Source organism: Caretta caretta, chromosome 19, assembly GCF_965140235.1.
Source record: "Caretta caretta isolate rCarCar2 chromosome 19, rCarCar1.hap1, whole genome shotgun sequence".
Taxonomy (NCBI): Eukaryota; Metazoa; Chordata; order Testudines; family Cheloniidae; genus Caretta; species Caretta caretta.
In genome coordinates this window covers 12,860,197-12,879,370 of record NC_134224.1, presented here as the reverse complement: position 1 = coordinate 12,879,370, position 19,174 = coordinate 12,860,197, and the positions used below count along the sequence as shown (strand labels likewise).

The 19,174-nt window shown below is 46.3% G+C and overlaps 1 protein-coding gene across 5 annotated transcripts in view; it reads left to right on the top strand.

Moving 5' to 3' along the window:
• Window positions 1-19,174, top strand: part of LOC125624686 (lethal(3)malignant brain tumor-like protein 4) — an 84,429-nt gene that overhangs the window by 42,770 nt on the left and 22,485 nt on the right. For 4 of the 5 annotated variants that reach the window (XM_048825836.2, XM_075121407.1, XM_075121409.1 and 1 more), the window contains 7 exons: window positions 4,021-4,071; window positions 6,661-6,771; window positions 8,998-9,112; window positions 9,210-9,309; window positions 10,725-10,889; window positions 16,857-16,991; window positions 17,413-17,474. In XM_048825836.2, coding sequence (XP_048681793.2) covers window positions 4,021-4,071; window positions 6,661-6,771; window positions 8,998-9,112; window positions 9,210-9,309; window positions 10,725-10,889; window positions 16,857-16,991; window positions 17,413-17,474 — 739 coding nt within the window. The remainder of the gene's footprint in view (window positions 1-4,020; window positions 4,072-6,660; window positions 6,772-8,997; window positions 9,113-9,209; window positions 9,310-10,724; window positions 10,890-16,856; window positions 16,992-17,412; window positions 17,475-19,174) is intronic. The other variant, XM_048825837.2, reaches the window with a different exon arrangement.

Below are 19,174 nucleotides of genomic sequence, written 5' to 3'. Positions count from 1 at the left end.
TAAGCAAGGTCCATGCTCAGATGGTTGACAAGGCCACAAAGATTCTACCCTCCCCACAAGTTGTTCTGCCTACAGGAGCTCAGCTGTCATGAAAGGTGTCAGTGGCTGCATCCTTTCTGATACCAGTGAGCCAGTCTCCACTGATTCCAGCTCACTCCTCATGCTGTCTGGTCAGTGCTCACTCAGCCTGGAGCCAGCAGCAGATGACACGGTCCCCTTCCATGGGAGATGGACCTACCTCCTCTCCCCTTCCAGTCTCCAGGGGTCCCACAGGAGGAAGTGACTACTAGTAATTTTCCTTCAGGAGACATGCCTACAGACTGTCCTTTCAATCTCCTTGGTAATGCACTCTCCTCCTGCCTCTGCCCCTCCCTCACCTTGTCAAAGGGATTTGGCCCAGGAACTGAAGGACATTGTTCACAATCAGCTCTTAATGGGACAGTGCGAAGTCTAAGCACCTCCAACAAGAGACTCTCCCCTCTAGAGCCTCCTAAGAGGAGAAATCTGTAAAGCTAGGGCTATAAGCAAGATACCCCAGACTTTCAGCTAGCTTTTCAGAATTAAGCTTGAATAGAGGACTAACTTCACGGGTGCTTGTGCTAGAAAATGAAATAGCCAAAAAAAAAAAAAAAAAAAACCTGGCAGAGTTGACAAGGAGCTGTGTAATTCTTCCTCACCTGGTTTATGAGGGTCTGATGAAGGTGGAGTGGGAATTCACTTTCAAGACTTATTTGTACCTAACGATTAAAAGGTCTTCATTACTCTGTCTAAATTTAAGCCTGCTGCAGCCTCCTTAGTAATGGGCATAATCATACCAGCCGAGGGAGTATTCCTGCCAAACACATGGACAAGAGAATAAGATCATCACTCAGACTAAACTTGGATACAGCAGCCTCAGTCCTGAGGTTATTGGCTGAAGTTTTTTATCGTGGAGGTCTGTGCTCAACTGGGTAGTCATTGTGAGTGGGCAAAAAAGTCCTGGAAAAACCACTAAATAAAATCTACTTAAAGCTAGATTTCCCTAGTGGCTTTTTCAGCATTGATGCTTCAGCTGGCTAAATTTGCAGTACATTCAAAACTTCCATAGTTGATTCCCAGAGGTAACTGTGGCTTCACTTGAAATAGTTTATTGGTAAACTTTTTGGGGAGTGTGGAGACAAAGCAGCCACTGCGGCTTTAGACGAGAATAAATCTCTCCCTCTTTCTAGTGAGAGAAACTTCAAACTATCTTATCCCAACAAGTGTTCCCTTTGAAGTCAAAAGAAAAGGAGTACTTGTGGCACCTTAGAGACTAACCAATTTATTTGAGCTGTAGCTCACGAAAGCTTATGCTCTAATAAATTGGTTAGTCTCTAAGGTACCACAAGTACTCTTTTCTTTTTACGGATACAGACTAACACAGCTGCTACTCTGAAACCTTTGAAGTCACTGCTCCTTCAGGTCCTAGCATAGAGATTACACATGAGGAAGAGGCCATTGCTGTTGGAAGACCCTTGGTGGGATTCCAAACCATCCAGTCCCAAAAGCTTCTCTTGTTTTGGGGTTTCTCAAGTCTGAACCACTCCCCCCTTTTATGAGGCTTGCTTCAAGATGGGCCCTCAGAAAATGGATACTTGAGGCAATCAGGGAAGGATGCTCAATAGAAGTCACTCGTCCCAGGGACAAGTTCATGTTTTCCACAAAGTTAATTAAAATAAAATGCTATCTAAAGACCCTTCACAGCATCAGAAGACTAAGGGTGCAATAATCCATCTCCTACACGTTGGAACAATAGAACCAGTTCCAGGGAGAAAGAGAGATTTTGGAAAGGGGGCAAGATTCTTTGTGATTCAAAGAGAAACAATGGCCTGCAACCTCTTTTATATCTCAGTTCTCTCAACAAGTCCATAAGGAGATCAATATTCCAGGTGGAAATACTGAAATCCATCATTATGTCATTGTCTTCCCAAAGTTTTAGAATATGAAAATAATCCTCCTGGAGATACAATTGAGGCGAGTCACCCAGCGATACTTTAGTTTCCTGCTGCAATAGAAGCAGAGTTGTAACTTCTACACAGGAATTCACGAATGCCAATGTCATCCCCCCCTTCAAGTGAAAGGAATATGTGTCTACCCTTGTCCGATGACCTTCTCATCATATTATGCAGGGTCCAGCAGCCATTGCCAAAAGCCTTCAGAAGCATGGCTTTGAGCAAACAAGTGGAAGGGCCAATTACAGTCCTCATAAAACTCTAGCATATAAGTTATTGTCACAGGCATTCTTTATTTCAGAAGAGAGATGGGAAAAGATAGCGTTTGATTTGTCCAACATTAGCACACATCTGCTGAGATTAAAATCTGACTCATCTCCTGGGCTAGTAGGGCTCGCGTGTGGAGACCTGGCACAATTCTTGCTTTGCTTCCAGCCAGCAGTTGCAGCAAATGAGTATATAAAGACCTTGGTCCAGATCCAGGACTGGCATCTCTTGATGAATTCATTTTTTGTGTGTGATTAATTCTGTATTGATTTCCGTAAAGAACCAGACAATGCAAAGTACAAAAAGGTAAATGACCTGCAGCTTGTATATGTTTCAAATACCACATGCTTTATGGGATCTCCAGTAGAATTATGCAGAGTTAGGAGCTTGTCAAGGATGCAAGACCAGACAATACAAAACCAGGCAATACTACATAGACATAACATGTTAGGAGGAGAGTAACAGTAATAAAACAGGAGAAAACATACGTGAATAGGAAGAAGGGGTGGGGAAGGAAAGAAGAGGAGGTAGGAAGAATGGAGGACTGGCTTTCTTCGAGCCATCTGAACATTTTTTATCTAAATATATCTAGAGACATGGTCCAAATTTCTTCAAATTCATGTAATTGCTTTCTAGGTAAATTCATTCTTATATTTAACAGCTACCTCCTGTTGGGTCCGGAGAAGCTGATCCTCAGTATCAGGGTGGCCAACCTGGGGCTCCGGAGCCACATGCGGCTCTTCAGAAGTTAATATGTGGCTCCTTGTATAGGCACCGACTCCGGGGCTGGAGCGACAGGCGCCAACTTTCCAATGTGCCGGAGGGTGCTCACTGTTCAACCCCTGGCTTTGCCACAGGCCCTGCCCCCACTCCACCCCTTTGCTCCCCCTCCCCTAAGCCTGCAGTGCCCTTGCTCCTCTTCCTCCCCATCCCGCCCCGGCCTCCTGCATGCCACGAAACAGCTGATTGGGAGGGAAGGGGAGGTGTTGACTGGTGGGGCTGCCAGTGGATGGGAAGCGCTGGGAGCAGCGGGGAGCTGATGGGGGGGTTGCTGACGTATTACCGTGGCTCTTTGGCAATGTACATTGGTAAATTACCTTCTCAGGCTCAGTTTGGCCACCCCTGCTCAGTTTAGATATCAGATCCCATGTAGTGGGAACACATCTGGACTTCTATATGACTGGAGGGAGAGTGTGGTCCAAGGAGGAGTCATGGAGTATAACCTGTCTCATGCTTTGGGCCATCAGACACTCCTCCATTTACAGCAGATGATTCTTCAGAAATCCAGTGTGTATATAACTGCTAAGAATGCAGAAAACCTTCAGCTCTCCTTAGAGAAGTAACCTTGTTCCTGTCCTGGGCAGAAGCTCTCTTTTCCTCAGGTTCAATGCCAAGTAGGAAAATCAGGGTCAGTCAGCTCAGCAAGATACTCTCAGAACTGAGGGAATGCTGTCTCGATCAGCTCACCTTGTAGTGCATCCCAGGCCAGGTGGGCAGCCTGTTGAGGAACCTGTTTGCATCCAAGTTCAGTGGGAAAACCAAAAGAGGTGCCACAAGAGGAAGAGAGACTCAAAAGTAGAGGCCGTGGTCCTCTTATCTCAGATGTGTGCTGAAAGACCCTCCCTTATGCCTTTCCCCTTCAGCCACTGAAATATAGATGGTAAAGAAGATTGTGATTATAACTACCTTCAGGTCTTGGTTCTCAAACCTGAGTTAGATGTAACTGGAACCTCCTCTCAAAACACACACACACACACTCTCTCTCTCTCTCTTTCTTCAACAGGGACTTATCCTGAATCAAAATCCAATGCTACCTAACCCATCAACTAGGAAGGTGAGAAGACATACCTTCAGTCACTTGTTCTAAGAAACTGATAAACACCCTCCTGTTTTGAAGGAAATTCAGTAATTTTGTCTGTGTCCTTTGAGGTTTAGATGTTGGTTACAATGGACACATCAGAGCAAAGTCAGCTGAAACAAAGAACACTCTTCATTTTACAAGATGACTTTACCAGGGGCTCAAGACCAGCAATTTTTGGAAAGACAAGTCAAAGACTGCAGGCATATTGCACACTATAAGAAACCCATGATAATCTCAGTGCAGTCACATAACACACATCGGAGGACCACTGCTCTTATCAGTCCTCTTGCAATGTGCAGATCCCTGCCATGATCTTGATCTGTGGGCTACAAGTCCTAATAAAGCCACCTCTCAGCTTCGTAGCTGGTAGGTCTCTTCCTTTTCTTGCTGAAAGTATCTTACCTCTTCGCCCAAGGGGATTTTGGAGCTTGCTGTCAATGAAAGTGCGGTTACACACTCTATCAAATATGGTACATCAGTGAACTAACCAGCTCCGCATCCCCAAAGTTACTGAAGTCTGCCTCGCATAATAGGAAGTGCTATGTTGCCCTTCTGGCTGAATCCAAACATCCTAAGGAAGTAGAAATGCATATTAGATGTGAATAAAATAAATACAGCAAAGGTATTCAAAGCCTCAGGTACAACTCCTCTTGTGACTATGCAGTCTGTGAAAAGAGCAGTGGTTTTTGTCGGTGGAGAGATCACACACATCATCTTCTGAGGAGGTCTGTCATTCTCAAACAGTTTATCAGATAATGTAGAGTCAACATTCTCACCCCCGCTGGTGCAGTGTTTGGTAGAGGGATGTTACAGGACAGGATGCCCCTGGAGCCCTTAAGTTCCTTTTCAATTCTACATGTGTAAGCTGAATCCTTCCTCCCACCATAGGGCTGATTTACTGTTTTCTACATTCTACTGTGAAGGCTTTCTGACATGGAGGGGACAGAGAAAGGGAAAATTCTCTCACCTATGAATTTTCATTTGAGGACCCTCCATGTCAGTCAGTCTGATCCTCCCTCAGAGGATTGTATTTTGCCCAGGGTTTTTATGCTCAAATAAATTGGTTAGTCTCTAAGGTGCCACAAGTACTCCTTTTCCTTTTTGCGAATACAGACTAACACGGCTGTTACTCTGAAACCTGTCATTATGCAAGGCACTGCATTTAGCCGTATGGAGTGGAAATCTATCAACTGCATGAAAAAACTTGTACAGATACAGACAGACATCATCTTCCTTTCATGCTTTGTGTGTATAAAAAGATCTACTACACTTTCCACAGTATGCATCCGATGAAGTGAGCTGTAGCTCACGAAAGCTTATGCGCAAATAAATTGGTTAGTCTCTAAGGTGCCACAAATACTCCTTTTCCTTCTGCGAATACAGACTAACACGGCTGTTACTCTGAAACATTTCTGACTGTTGTTTGCTTGTTAAATAGTTTGAAAAGGAATAGGGTGTTCTTCCAGGATGTCATGTCCCGGCTCTGCTGCAAATGGTTTGAATTGAATAGCACTTGTAAATGTTTCTTACAGGTAGTATTTTTCAGCTTTGGCAGTTGTTCTAAGCCCAGGGTCAGAGCAAAGATCTGGCCTGCCTCCAGTTGCTATGGAGAGAGGATGTGACTTTGTGTAGTATCCAAAGGGTTAACTAGAGATTGCTGCATCCTGAAGCCAAGGAGGCTACATTATCAAGAAATCTTAAAAACGTGAAGTGATTTTCTTGCTGGTAAAAGGTGCCAGATGGACAGCCTGGGATACTTGCTCTCGCTGTTTATCTGCAGAAAAGGAACAGCACTGGTAACAGCAGGGCCATCTTCCCCCATGCTGCATGCAGTGTATGTCAACCCTGAGGTGGAAGGACTATCTTGGATGAAATGGTAGTAGGGTTTCCATGCACATTAAATTAATGGCCTATGCTGAGACTACCAGCAGTAGGACCGTTTGTTGCCAATTTTGACAGGGGTTTATGTGATGTGACCACATGTCCACAAGTGACTGAAATGAGATCTGCCAAATCCCATCATCTAAATTATGGAAGAGAGCTGTCAGATGATGGTGTCTTTCAGTCACTACCATCCTAGGCTGCATTTAACTCAGTTACATAGTAGTTAGCTGTCCAGTGTCCTTCCAAAATACCTGAGGAGGTGGATGGATCATACTCTGGATCCCAGTAGGAGTTCTGATTGCAGACATAGGGTGGTTAATAGCCCTGCATCTTTAAACCTATGGTGTCAAGGTTACCCTGAGAATTCTAAATTTTTTTTAACCTTTAAGAGGGAAATAAAATCTGCCACCAGTATGGAGTGCAAAAAGCTCCTCTGTGTTGCTCAGATTGTCCCATTTGTGGCCTTTGGCTGCTAGCAAATTGCCAACATAACCCATCAGGAAATCCTGATTTTGGTTTCAAAAGTAGTCAGTGGCATCAAGGAGTGGGGCCCAAAGTTGCAAAGGATTGTTTGTGGTATGTGGAGGAACTTACCTATTTATCCAGAAAAGATAACGAGTACTATATGACTTGAAATTATGGACTTTTCACAGTTCCACTTACAATCTTCTCTTACAGCGTCCAGCCCATGGGTTCCAGGTTAACACAAAGCTGGAGGCTGTGGACAGGAGAAATCCCATGTTAATAAGAGTGGCAACAATAGCTGAGAAGGAGGACCATCGTATCAAGGTATGCCTTTCAAGGAAAGCACAGTGCCTTTCTGCCCAGGAATACAGATTTGAGGTACAGAATGTGTGTAGATTGGCTCCTCCTTGTTATGGAAATGACAAAAGGCAGGAACACCCTACAGATAACAGATCTGGAAAGCAAAGCTGTCCAGTCTAGAAATGATGTTTCGCTTGTTTGTCCCATGTGAGTCATCGTGTTACTGCTTACTATTGTCAGGTACTAGTTTAATTTAACTTATTTTGGAATGACATTTGCAGAAATGGTTTTGCTTTCCCCTGAGCAATTTCTGCATGATCTATGTGAATGAATGGAACATTGATATACTACTAATGAGAAGTTCATCGGCAACTTCTGAGCTCTTCTTAACAGGGAACTGGGAGGGGAAACCCATAGTCAACGCGAGCCCAGGTTTATGTGGTGGTGGGAGGACTTCTCCTGTTGACATCACTACTGCCTCTCGGGGAGGAAGAGTACCTATTCCTCCTGTCGGCATAGGTAGTGTCTTCACTAGGGGCTTGGCTACACTTACATTTTATAGTGCTCTAACTTGCTGGCTCAGGGATGTGAAAAATCACCCCCCTGAGCGCAGCAAGTCAGAGTGCTTTAAAGCGCTAGTGTAAACAGGCTCCAAGCGCTGGGAGCTAATCGCCTCGTGGACCTCTCTCACACTTCAAAGCGCTGCCGCGGGAGTGCTCCCACGACAGCGCTTTGAAGTTTCCAGTGTAGCCATGCCCTTCGCCTTACTGCAGCGCAGCTCCACTGGTACAGTTGTGCCGCTGCAACGCTGTCAGTGTAGACAAGCTCTGAGTACCTTTCCTAGACCTGGAGAAGAGCTCTGTGTAGCTTAAAAGCTCATCTCTTTCACCAACAGAAGTTGGCCCCGTAATAGATATTACCTAACCCATCTTGTCTCTCTAATATCCTGAGGCCAACATGGCTACGCCAACACTGCGAACAAAAAGTTCTAGTTATTCAGTGCAAAAACTGTACTAACTCATTTTCTATAACCAGTTGTGCCACCTATAGGCCAACATTTTTGGATTCCTAGAATGCAAACCAATTAAATAAGCAATTGAGCTTGCAAATATTAAGCCCAAAGATAAGATGTGACTAAATAGCCACATATCCCGTGCTTTGTTGAGGGCCCTAAGATTTGACTGTCACCAGAATCTTTGTTCTTTGTAACTACAGATGTAGAGCTCAGGAAAACAGTAGTTACAAAAGAAATCTGGGCCAAAAGAAATCTGATGAGGTTCAATAAGGATAAGTGCAGGGTCCTGCACTTAGGATGGAAGAATCCAATGCACCGCTACAGACTAGGGACCGAATGGCTAGGCAGCAGTTCTGCGGAAAAGGACCTAGGGGTGACAGTGGACGAGAAGCTGGATATGAGTCAGCAGTGTGCCCTTGTTGCCAAGAAGGCCAATGGCATTTTGGGATGTATAAGTAGGGGCATAGGGAGCAGATCGAGGGACGTGATCGTTCCCCTCTATTTGACATTGGTGAGGCCTCATCTGGAGTACTGTGTCCAGTTTTGGGCCCCACACTACAAGAAGGATGTGGATAAATTGGAGAGAGTCCAGCGAAGGGCAACAAAAATGATTAGGGGTCTAGAACACATGACTTATGAGGAGAGGCTGAGGGAGCTGGGATTGTTTAGCCTGCAGAAGAGAAGAATGAGGGGGGATTTGATAGCTGCTTTCAACTACCTGAAAGGGGGTTCCAAAGAGGATGGCTCTAGACTGTTCTCAATGGTAGCAGATGACAGAACGAGGAGTAATGGTCTCAAGTTGCAGTGGGGGAGGTTTAGATTGGATATTAGGAAAAACATTTTCACTAAGAGGGTGGTGAAACACTGGAATGCGTTACCTAGGGAGGTGGTAGAATCTCCTTCCTTAGAGGTTTTTAAGGTCAGGCTTGACAAAGCCCTGGCTGGGATGATTTAACTGGGAATTGGTCCTGCTTCGAGCAGGGGGTTGGACTAGATGACCTTCTGGGGTCCCTTCCAACCCTGATATTCTATGATTCTATGATTCTACATTGACCAGGTCAGAGGGAGGATTGTGTGACATACAGCATGGAAAGTTGCCACTCCAAAGGAAATTTTTATGAAAAGTTGAACAAGTTAAAACAGCCAGGGAAGAGGCTAAAATGAAAGCTGAGTCCTAACCTTAACTCTCTTCTGCACTGCTGGTGTGGTCTGTACTTGTTTGGCTTCCCTTTTAGATACATTTTGATGGTTGGGACCACAGCTATGATTTCTGGGTCGATGCAGATAGCTTTGACATTCACCCTGTGGGCTGGTGTGCAAAAACCGGACACACCCTGCAGCACCCGTTAGGTGAGGCGGATGATGTCATGCCATTACGTTACATTTTTCTTCTCTTGCCTAATCTTCAAGTGCAAAAAATATATTGTTTAACTATTTTCATTACTAGGTGCTGCTGATATGATGGAAGTAGCAGGGCAGGGGTGTCCTACCCCCGGCTGCCAGGGTATTGGTCATGTCAGGGGACCCCGATATGGAACACATTATACGTACGTGCACCTGGGCTGTAAGGGATAATTTTGAAAGCTTGACACAAGCATTTTAGCTGCCTGACTCCATGGGAACAGTACAACTATATCCCCTTGCACTGCATGGGTCTTGTTATTCTGTAGATAATGTCATATCTTTGGTTGCAGCTCCCTCTTGTGTCTAAATGGACTGCTTGACTATCAGTTCAGCTTGCACTATTGGTATCAGAAACTAGATTGTATTTCAGTGGGATGAGGATTTCTACCACCTACTGCCATTAATGTTGTTCCTTTTTATAAAATAACATCCCTGAAAGCAACACACAAGATTTAAGGGAGAGGGAGCATGGTGTAGTTGTTAGTGTTTTGCTCTGCTACTGACTTCCAGGGGAGCTTGGAGGAATCAAACTCTCTGTTGTCTTAATTTTCTCCCTCTGTAAAATGGAATCATACTTGCCTACCTCACGTAAGGGTTACTTATTGTCTATAATAATAATACCTAGCTTTTATGTGGTGTAAAGTGATCTAAAATTCTCAGATAGAATAGAGGTGCAAAAATTTCTGCACAGGCCAGGAGGTTAATGGAGAATAGCTATTGGTAAGGAGTCAGTGTTGTCTAGCAGATAGAGCCCAGCACTGGGAATCATGTGATCATGGTTTCTGATCTTGGCTCTGTCACTGGCACTCTATAGCTTAGTTTCTCTATCTCTAAAATTGGTCTAAGAATACCTAGATCCCAGAGAAGTTTTGAGCCTTAATTTATTAATATTTGTAAAACTGTTCCCAACAGAGCAGTGGAGTGGGCATACCATAGTGAAGAGGGACTGCCATTGGAGGGCTTACCCTGTACTTTCACTCATCATTTTTCTTGTTAGGAAATTCACTCTTTTGTACTTTAGACATTGCAGTTTCACTTTGCTTGTCAGATCAGCTCACCTTGATGCTCCCTTTGTCTCCTCCTCCCACAAGATATCCGGTGCCTGGGTTTGTGCTGCTCTGTGCCTGAAACACCCTCTCTTGACCCTGTGCACCATGCAGCTTTACTCTCCTCTTTCAAATCCTTCCTCAAAACTCTCCTTTAGTCTAGTTGTTCATCACTGACCTCTGCTTTGGGCCAGATTCTGCTCTCATTTATATTGGTGTCAGCCCATTGAAGTCACCTGTGCAACTCAGAGCAGAACCTCCTTGACACGTCCTCCTCTGGTCTGCCTTTCCTCTTCTATGCCCCCTAGCACACCCATACTGCCAGTTGTACATGTCTGGCATGCAGCTGCTAAACAGACTGTCTGCTCCTCAGGGGTCTTCTGCCCACATGCTTTCCCTTGCTCTGTCCCCCAAATTGCTGCGCTCTTCTGGGCTTGTTGGTGCATGCATCCCTGATTTGGGCAGGGTGGGCATGGAAGGGCTAGACGAGGTTGTATTTGTTTTCAACACAGGTTAGTTGGCTGCCCGTATTCCGAAGTAAACCTGAACAGAGAAAGCTCATTACAGGATCGCCTCAGTGGGGAGAGGCCTTCACCCAGCAACAGTGTCCAGAAACCCAAGAGACCAGAGACTCCTGCTCCATTCATAGACCCACAGGAGGACTCTCCAGAGTCCAGGTGAGGCTGGCTTTATTGTTGTTGACCAGAGCTCTGCTGATACCCAGTGTCTGCATTATCTCACAAGACTGAAAGATGGGAGTTAACAGGATAGCAGTTAAAGCACTGGATTCATCTCTCCTCTTTATACCTGGGACAAAGAGCGGGAGCCACCAGACAGTGGTAGTTTTTCACCCCAGATGGGACTTGAACCCACAATCTCTGACTTAGAAATTCATTGCCTTATACATTCTGCCATTGGTGGAAGGCAGATGTATCAGCCCTAGAACATTAAAGGCCCTTTTCTCCATGAGCTGAAATGAAGTTACCTCAGGTCAATTAGGGACACCTGAGTCCGATTAAGGGCTGCCTATGACCTTTAAAAAAACCCTTTTCTGGTAAGAGAGTAAGGAGAGATGGGAGACAAGCTGCAACAATGAGAAAAGGCTTCTCCTGGATGGAAGGCTGCTCTCCTCCCTACAGAGGAAGCAACCCCCCTAATGACTGTTTGGGGAAGGGCTGGCAACCAGAGGCCAACATAACAAAGCAACACTCCCAAGAGGAGGCAGGGAGAGAGATTCCCTTTTTGTGTTATGAATTTGTTTCTTTTTGTTTGGCTGAAAAGCACTCCTGGGACCTACCCTGAGGCTCACCTTGTAAATACTGAAGAGTAAATACTGGAATGAGGACTAAGAGCTGTCTGGGGCGAGACCATAGGCGCCGACCTTCCCCTTTTTCACGTGGGTGCTCAATCCCTGCTCTGCCCCTGGCCCTGCTCCACCTTTCCCCACCCCGTCCCTGCCCCCATTCTAACCCCTTCCCCAAAGTCCCTGCCCCAATTTCCCCCCTTCCCTGCCAATATTCCAACTCCTTCCCCAAATCCCCGCCCTGGCCCCGCCACTTCCCCACCTCCTTCCCTGAGCATGCCACGTTCCCGCTCCTCCCCCCACTCCCAGAGTATGCTAACGTTGCCAAACAGCTGTTTGGCGGGGCCAGGTGGGAAGCGCTGGGAGGTAGGTGGAGGAGCAGGGATGCGGCGTGCTCGGAGGAGGAGGAGGTGGGGTGGGGAGGGGAGCTTGGCTGCTGGTGGGTGCAGAGCACCCACTAATTTTTCCCCTTGGGTTCTCCAGCCCCGGAGCACCCATGGAGTTGGCGCCTATGAGCGGGACTGATTTACTCCAGGCCTCCACCACCAGAGCGGGGAATGCTGAGTTCTGCGAGGTGAAGCAGGTGTCTTGTCACAGTACCACTAACGCTTGTCTTGCACAATCCCAATATGGGACACTGTACTTATACACTGTTTACATGCTCTAAATAGGTTTTTTTCCTCCTTTATCCTGTTGCCTTGGTCAAATTCCAGTAAGGAAATTACAGTCTATTCTGTTGCCATAAATATTTTCCTTGCCCTTTCAACTGGATATAGGCTTTTTCTTTACTTCTTGTACTGAAACTCTCAAGCAGGGTTGCTGTGTGCTGTTAAACCACTGCAGCATTCCATCCTGGAGGTGACTGCATTTCAGGTGCAGGAGAAATGACTTCATAGGATCATGAAGTGCTTTGGGAGCCTTTATGATGGTGCTCTATGAATGCAGTTGCTGTGGGAGTTGAGTATCATTCAGGAAAATTTGTGTATCAACCCTGTGGCTGCAAGAGTCAACCGAAACATATTACCGGTTAGACTGGGAACTAAGGGGTTAATTGCCTAGGCCATGTCTACACTACACAGTAAAGTCAACCTATGTTAGGTCGACTTACAGCTACTGCACTTACAGCCACGTACAGCTGACTTAGGGTATGTCTACACTATGAAATTAGGTTGAATTTATAGAAGTCGGTTTTTTAGAAATCGGTTTTATATATTCGAGTGTGTGTGTCCCCACAGAAAATGCTCTAAGTGCATTAACTCGGTGGAGTGCTTCCACAGTACCGAGGCTAGAGTCGACTTCCGGAGCGTTGCACTGTGGGTAGCTATCCCACAGTTCCTGCAGTCTCCGCTGCCCATTGGAATTCTGGGTTGAGATCCCAATGCCTGATGGGGCTAAAACATTGTCACAGGTGGTTCTGGGTACATATCGTCAGGCCCCCGTTCCCTCTCTCCCTCTGTGAAAGCAAGGGCAGACAATCGTTTCGTGCCTTTTCTCCTGAGTTACCTGTGCAGACGCCATACCACGGCAAGCATGGAGCCCGCTCAGGTAACCGTCACCGTATGTCTCCTGGGTGCTGGCAGACACAGCAGCATCAACCCATTGCCTTGTGGCAGCAGACGGTACAGTACGACTGGTAGCCATCATCATCATGTCCGAGGTGCTCCTGGCCACGTCGGCCAGGAGCGCCTGGGCAGACATGGGCGCAGGGACTAAATTTGGAGTGACTTGACCAGGTCATTCTCTTTAGTCCTGCAGTCAGTCCTATTGAACCATCTTATGGTGAGCAGGCAGGCGATACGGACTGCTAGCAGTCCTACTGTACCATCTTCTGCCAGGAAGGCAAGAGATGAGGATGGCTAGCAGTCCTACTGCACCGTCTTCTGCCGAGCAGCCATGAGATGTGGATGGCATGCAGTCCTTCTGCACCGTCAGCTGCCAGCCAAAGAAGTAAAAGATAGATGGAGTGGATCAAAGGAGAGGAGAGGAGAGGCTGAGGGAGCTGGCTGAGGAGAGGCTGAGGGAGTTATGAGGAGAGGCTGAGGGAGCTGGGATTGTTTAGCCTGCAGAAGAGAAGAATGAGGGGGGATTTGATAGCTGCTTTCAACTACCTGAAAGGGGGTTCCAAAGAGGATGGCTCTAGACTGTTCTCAATGGTAGCAGATGACAGAACGAGGAGTAATGGTCTCAAGTTGCAGTGGGGGAGGTTTAGATTGGATATTAGGAAAAACATTTTCACTAAGAGGGTGGTGAAACACTGGAATGCGTTACCTAGGGAGGTGGTAGAATCTCCTTCCTTAGAGGTTTTTAAGGTCAGGCTTGACAAAGCCCTGGCTGGGATGATTTAACTGGGAATTGGTCCTGCTTTGAGCAGGGGGTTGGACTAGATGACCTTCTGGGGTCCCTTCCAACCCTGATATTCTATGATTCTATGAAAACAAGAAATAGACCAGATTTGTTTTGTACTCATTTGCTTCCCCCCTCCCCTGTCTAGGGGACTCATTCCTCTAGGTCACACTGCAGTCACTCACAGAGAAGGTGCAGCGAGGTAAATCTAGCCATGTATCAATCAGAGGCCAGACCAACTTGCTTGTTCCAATAAGAACAATTACTTAGGTGCACCATTTCTTATTGGAACCCTCCGTGAAGTCCTGCCTGAAATACTCATTGATGTAAAGCCACCCCCTTTGTTGATTTTAATTCCCTGTAAGCCAACCCTGTAAGCCATGTCGTCAGTCGCCCCTCCCTCCATCAGAGCAATGGCAGACAATTGTTCTGCGCCTTTTTTCTGTGCGGACGCCATCCCAAGGCAAGCATGGAGGCCGCTCAGCTCACTTTGGCAATTAGGAGCACATTAAACACCACATGCATTATCCAGCAGTATATGCAGCACCAGAACCTGGCAGAGCGATACCGGGTGAGGAGGCGACGTCAGCACGGTCACGTGAGTGATCAGGAAATGGACACAGATTTCTCTGAAAGCATGGGCCCTGCCAATGCATGCATCATGGTGCTAATGGGGCAGGTTCATGCTGTGGAACACTGATTCTGAGCTCGGGAAACAAGCACAGACTGGTGGGACCGCATAGTGTTGCAGGTCTGGGACGATTCCCAGTGGCTGCGAAACTTTCACATGCGTAAGGGCACTTCCATGGAACTTTGTGACTTGCTTTTCCCTGCCCTGAAGCGCATGAATACCAAGATGAGAGCAGCCCTCACAGTTGAGAAGCGAGTGGCGATAGCCCTGTGGAAACTTGCAACGCCAGACAGCTACCGGTCAGTTGGGAATTAATTTGGAGTGGGCAAATCTACTGTTGGGGCTGCTGTGATGCAAGTAGCCCACGCAATTAAAGATCTGCTGATATCAAGGGTAGTGACCCTGGGAAATGTGCAGGTCATAGTGGATGGCTTTGCTGCAATGGGATTCCCTAACTGTGGTGGGGCCATAGACGGAACCCATATCCCTATCTTGGCACTGGAGCACCAAGCCGCCGAGTACATAAACCGCAAGGGGTACTTTTCAATAGTGCTGCAAGCTCTGGTGGATCACAAGGGACGTTTCACCAACAACAACGTGGGATGGCCGGGAAAGGTACATGACGTTCGCATCTTCAGGAACTCTGGTCTGTTTCAAAAGCTGCAGGAAGGGACTTTATTCCCAGACCAGAAAATAACTGTTGGGGATGTTGAAATGCCTATATGTATCCTTGGGGACCCAGCCTACCCCATAATGCCATGGCTCATGAAGCCATACACAGGCAGCCTTGACAGTAGTCAGGAGCTGTTCAACTACAGGCTGAGCAAGTGCAGAATGGTGGTAGAATGTGCATTTGGATGTTTAAAGGCGCGCTGGCGCAGTTTACTGACTCGCTTAGACCTCAGCGAAACCAATATTCCCATTGTTATTACTGCTTGCTGTGTGCTCCACAATATCTGTGAGAGTAAGGGGGAGACGTTTATGGCAGGGTGGGAGGTTGAGGCAAATCGCCTGGCTGCTGGTTATGCGCAGGAACCCCAAATTCGACCCAGCAAGGCCGATTTAAGCGCTAATCCACTTGTCAGGGGTGGAGTAAGGAAATCGATTTTAAGAGCCCTTTAAGTCAAAATAAAGGGCTTCATTGTGTGGACGGGTGCATGTTTACATTGATTTAACGCTGCTAAATTCAACCTAAAGTCCTAGTGTAGACCAGGGCTTACTGTTGTTTTTCCTGTCCACACAGCCCTCCTTCTGTCAGTGGTGTGCATCCTCACCAGGAGCACTTACACTGACTTGAAATAGACAGTGTGGGGGGCTGAGAGCCCATTCCACCCCACTCAGTTTCAGTGGTGCAAGTACCACAGTGACTGTACAGACACTATGTCACCCGAACTGTGTCAACCTAAGCCTCATGCCTCTCATCAAGGTGGATTTACTGGATCGGCTTAACGAGCGAGTTACAGCGGCAGGAGGAACATTGTAGTGTGTACACTTACATAGTTAGGTCAACTTAAGCTGTCATACATCAATTTCACTTTGTAGTGTAGACATGCCCCTAGATTCTGGTAGAGCCAGAAGTGCAGATCTCAGCAGTTTGCTTCAGTTGTGCTATTTAGTGTGTGTGTGTGTGTGTGTGTGTGTGTGTGTGTGTGTGGTGGGAGGGGGTCTTTTTGATTAAATGTTAACATTCTGTCTGCTTTGCGTGGATGTCAAAAATCCCTGGACATGTTTAGTAGGAAGAGGGTTTGCCTCCATTGCAATGTATTTGGCCAAATGTCTCTTTCTCTCCCAGCACTGTTCTGTGTCCCCAGCTGCCAGCCTCATTCCCAAGCTGGCTGTGTTTCAGTGGTGCTGTACGTAGAAAGATTGTACAGAGCTGTGGGACCCTTGTGGGAAAACAGGCAGTACAGAAATGTAATATACTGTTGTTTTAAACAATTCATTTCCTGCTCGTGGGAGGTTTGAGTTTCCTAGTGCAAATCTTACAGTGCCCCACTGCTTCTCCCTTGTCTTGCACATCTGTTGCAACTCAGTTTATGCACCAAACTTAGCCGTGAAAACTCATTTAAATATTATCCAAAGGTATCAAGGTTTAAAGCTCTTGATGCACCAGAACTAATGCTTCCATGGTCCCTTACTGCTGCTGAGATCAGAGCCTGGGCTAGCGAGGGATGATTTGTCTCACATCATCTCTCTGCGTCAGTGCTAAGAAAAGTGCTGTGTATCACTAACCAGTGGGTGGGAGTGGAAAGTTTGAACCATGAGGTGGTGCTTAGAAGTTATTGTCACGTACAAGTCAAACAATATCCAGCATTCCTGGAGGAGTGGAATGTATGAGTTAATTAGCTTAAATTATTGTCTCTCTAGAAAATCTTCCATGCAAGATAGTGAAAGATCGGGTCAAAGCAGCGTCCACAGTCTGTCAGAGCAGTCTGAAAACAGTCAAGAGAAGGATTTGATGGAAGAGGAATCATCTGCAGATACCATCGCCAAACCAAAAAAGTAAGTGAGACTTTGCAGCATGTTTCAGTGCGCTAGTGGGTAAGTTTCCCACAACAGCAGCTATACCTGAAATGGGAAAGGGAAGCAGTGGCTCTGGAGCAGCCAGTTTGTCCAGAGGTTTGCAGTTGTATAATGAGATAATGAGGTCCAATTTAAATTTCCCCACATTTGGGAGAGGATTTCTTTCCTTTGTCTGCCATGGACCCAAATCTGCATCTCCTCCTGTGAATGTAGCAGCATGGCACTTACCCATGAGAGATGTCTGGTGATGGGTGGAGGGAGAAATAGGGGATGTGAGTGCCAGTTCTAAGGAGGAAAGCTCTTGGTTCTTGTAAAAAATCCCATTAACACTCATTGCAGAAAAACAATTTGTCTCTATTGTTTGTTTTGTTACCTTTACATAACTGATTTATGCTTTCAGGGTTGGGTGCTCGCATGCCTATAGAAAGCTCCAGCTAGTGAAACAGGAATACGAAGGGAAAGGTTGGTTGATTTTGTGTGTGTGTTTTAGGTAAAGAAACCATCAAACCATTTGGTACTTCACAGCTTTTGAATCTGTAGTACTTCACTCTGGTGAATGCTGCATTTTAGCTGCAGGCAATTATCTCAAGTGTGTGCTACAGTCCTAGTCATCCCCTCCCCACACAAATGTATTAAAGCAAATGTTAAGGGCTCTTGGAGGTATCAGATTTAATGCGCTAGAGTTACGCCCTTCTTCACAGCTACTGCCCAGGAAGCAGGAAGGCAAGTTAGCCTGACCTCTGACACTGTCCCACTGATGGACCCTCATTCCTTTTATGGAGAAACTCGTTTCTAAGGGGGAGCGGGGGTTCATTCCCCATTCACTCCTTGACCTGTCTGCTGAGATGGCTTTTTGGTAAACATGTGTCCACTGGAAGCTGGACTAAGAGTCACTGTCTGCTTTCCCATGGATCCCATCAGACAATCATCACATGGTAGCAGTTTTGAATCACTCCTCATGATTTTTTTTTTTTAAGGCTTTTAAAATTGTTCTAGTTTTCAGAAAATAAGAGAGGCCACAGCAGAGCAAGGGAGAGAATATGGAATTTTTCCTCGGGCAAGTGGTGGGTCACTTTTTAAAGAAAAAGTTCTTACTGGTTGTACTTCCGCAAACTGCATGTTTAACTTACAGATCTAATATAAAAAATGAGTTCAGATAACCACGCAGACCTGGCTTTTAGCTGGATTTAACATTGTAATAAGGTCCCAGTAAACAATAGCTAAACAGGCACAAGCTGGGGCAGATGCCTTACTTTTTCTTCTGTTTACTCGGTGGTCAGTCGTATGTACCCCTGCCAGCCAGAAGCAGCTCTGGCCTTCTAGAGAACATCCATCTGCTCCAGCTAGGCTCAGCTTAGACAGAATCATAGACAACAGAGATGGAAAGCGCTATTAAGTTATTTACTGTCATGCATTAACCCACCAGTGCCTGATAGTATCTTAGTCAGGGCTTTGTCCTGTCTGACTTTAAAACAGTGCGGCTGCCACAATCACTAGGCAAACTGAACCTGCAGCCCCTCCTGGTCTTGTGTAGTGCATCTTTTCTTGGGCCTCCAACCATCACTTGGCTGCAGGTGGAATCATACAATTCTCTCACTCTCAGGGCAGGCCCTGGATTGCAATGCCCTGTGTATTAATGATTATCTCATTATGTCTTAAGCTCAGACCCTGCCATTCTGTTCCCTCAGGGAGCAATAACACTGGTTAATACAGTGATCACACAGCCTCTTTAAAGCAAAGTACTGTTTATTTAGAACAAAAGCTTTTCAGACTGTATGCATGTTTGACTGACACCTTATCTAACCATTTTCCTCATGGCATGGGAGGACCAACTCCCCTTGGGGCTCTTCCACAGAGCCTCTCTCTCTCTCCCCCTCTCTCTCTGTCAGCTTGTCTCCCTGTCTGAGCTCCCTCCCTCTTCTCCTACTGAAAAGGTTTTTTTTTTAAACTGTTTAGTGTTCTTTTGATCTCCACCCTCCTAGCTTTGGCCAAAATGAGGCTTGCTGTGTGTTAGAGACAGGTTATGAGGTCCTTGAAGCTGATAGCTTGCCCATTGTCTTCCAAGTCTGTGCTTGAGGCTGCTTATCAAGATCTGTCTTGTGGCTTTCTTTTTGCTCTTTCTGCAGCCCGCTATTAAGGGTTGTGTCCAGCAGCAGGAGAGA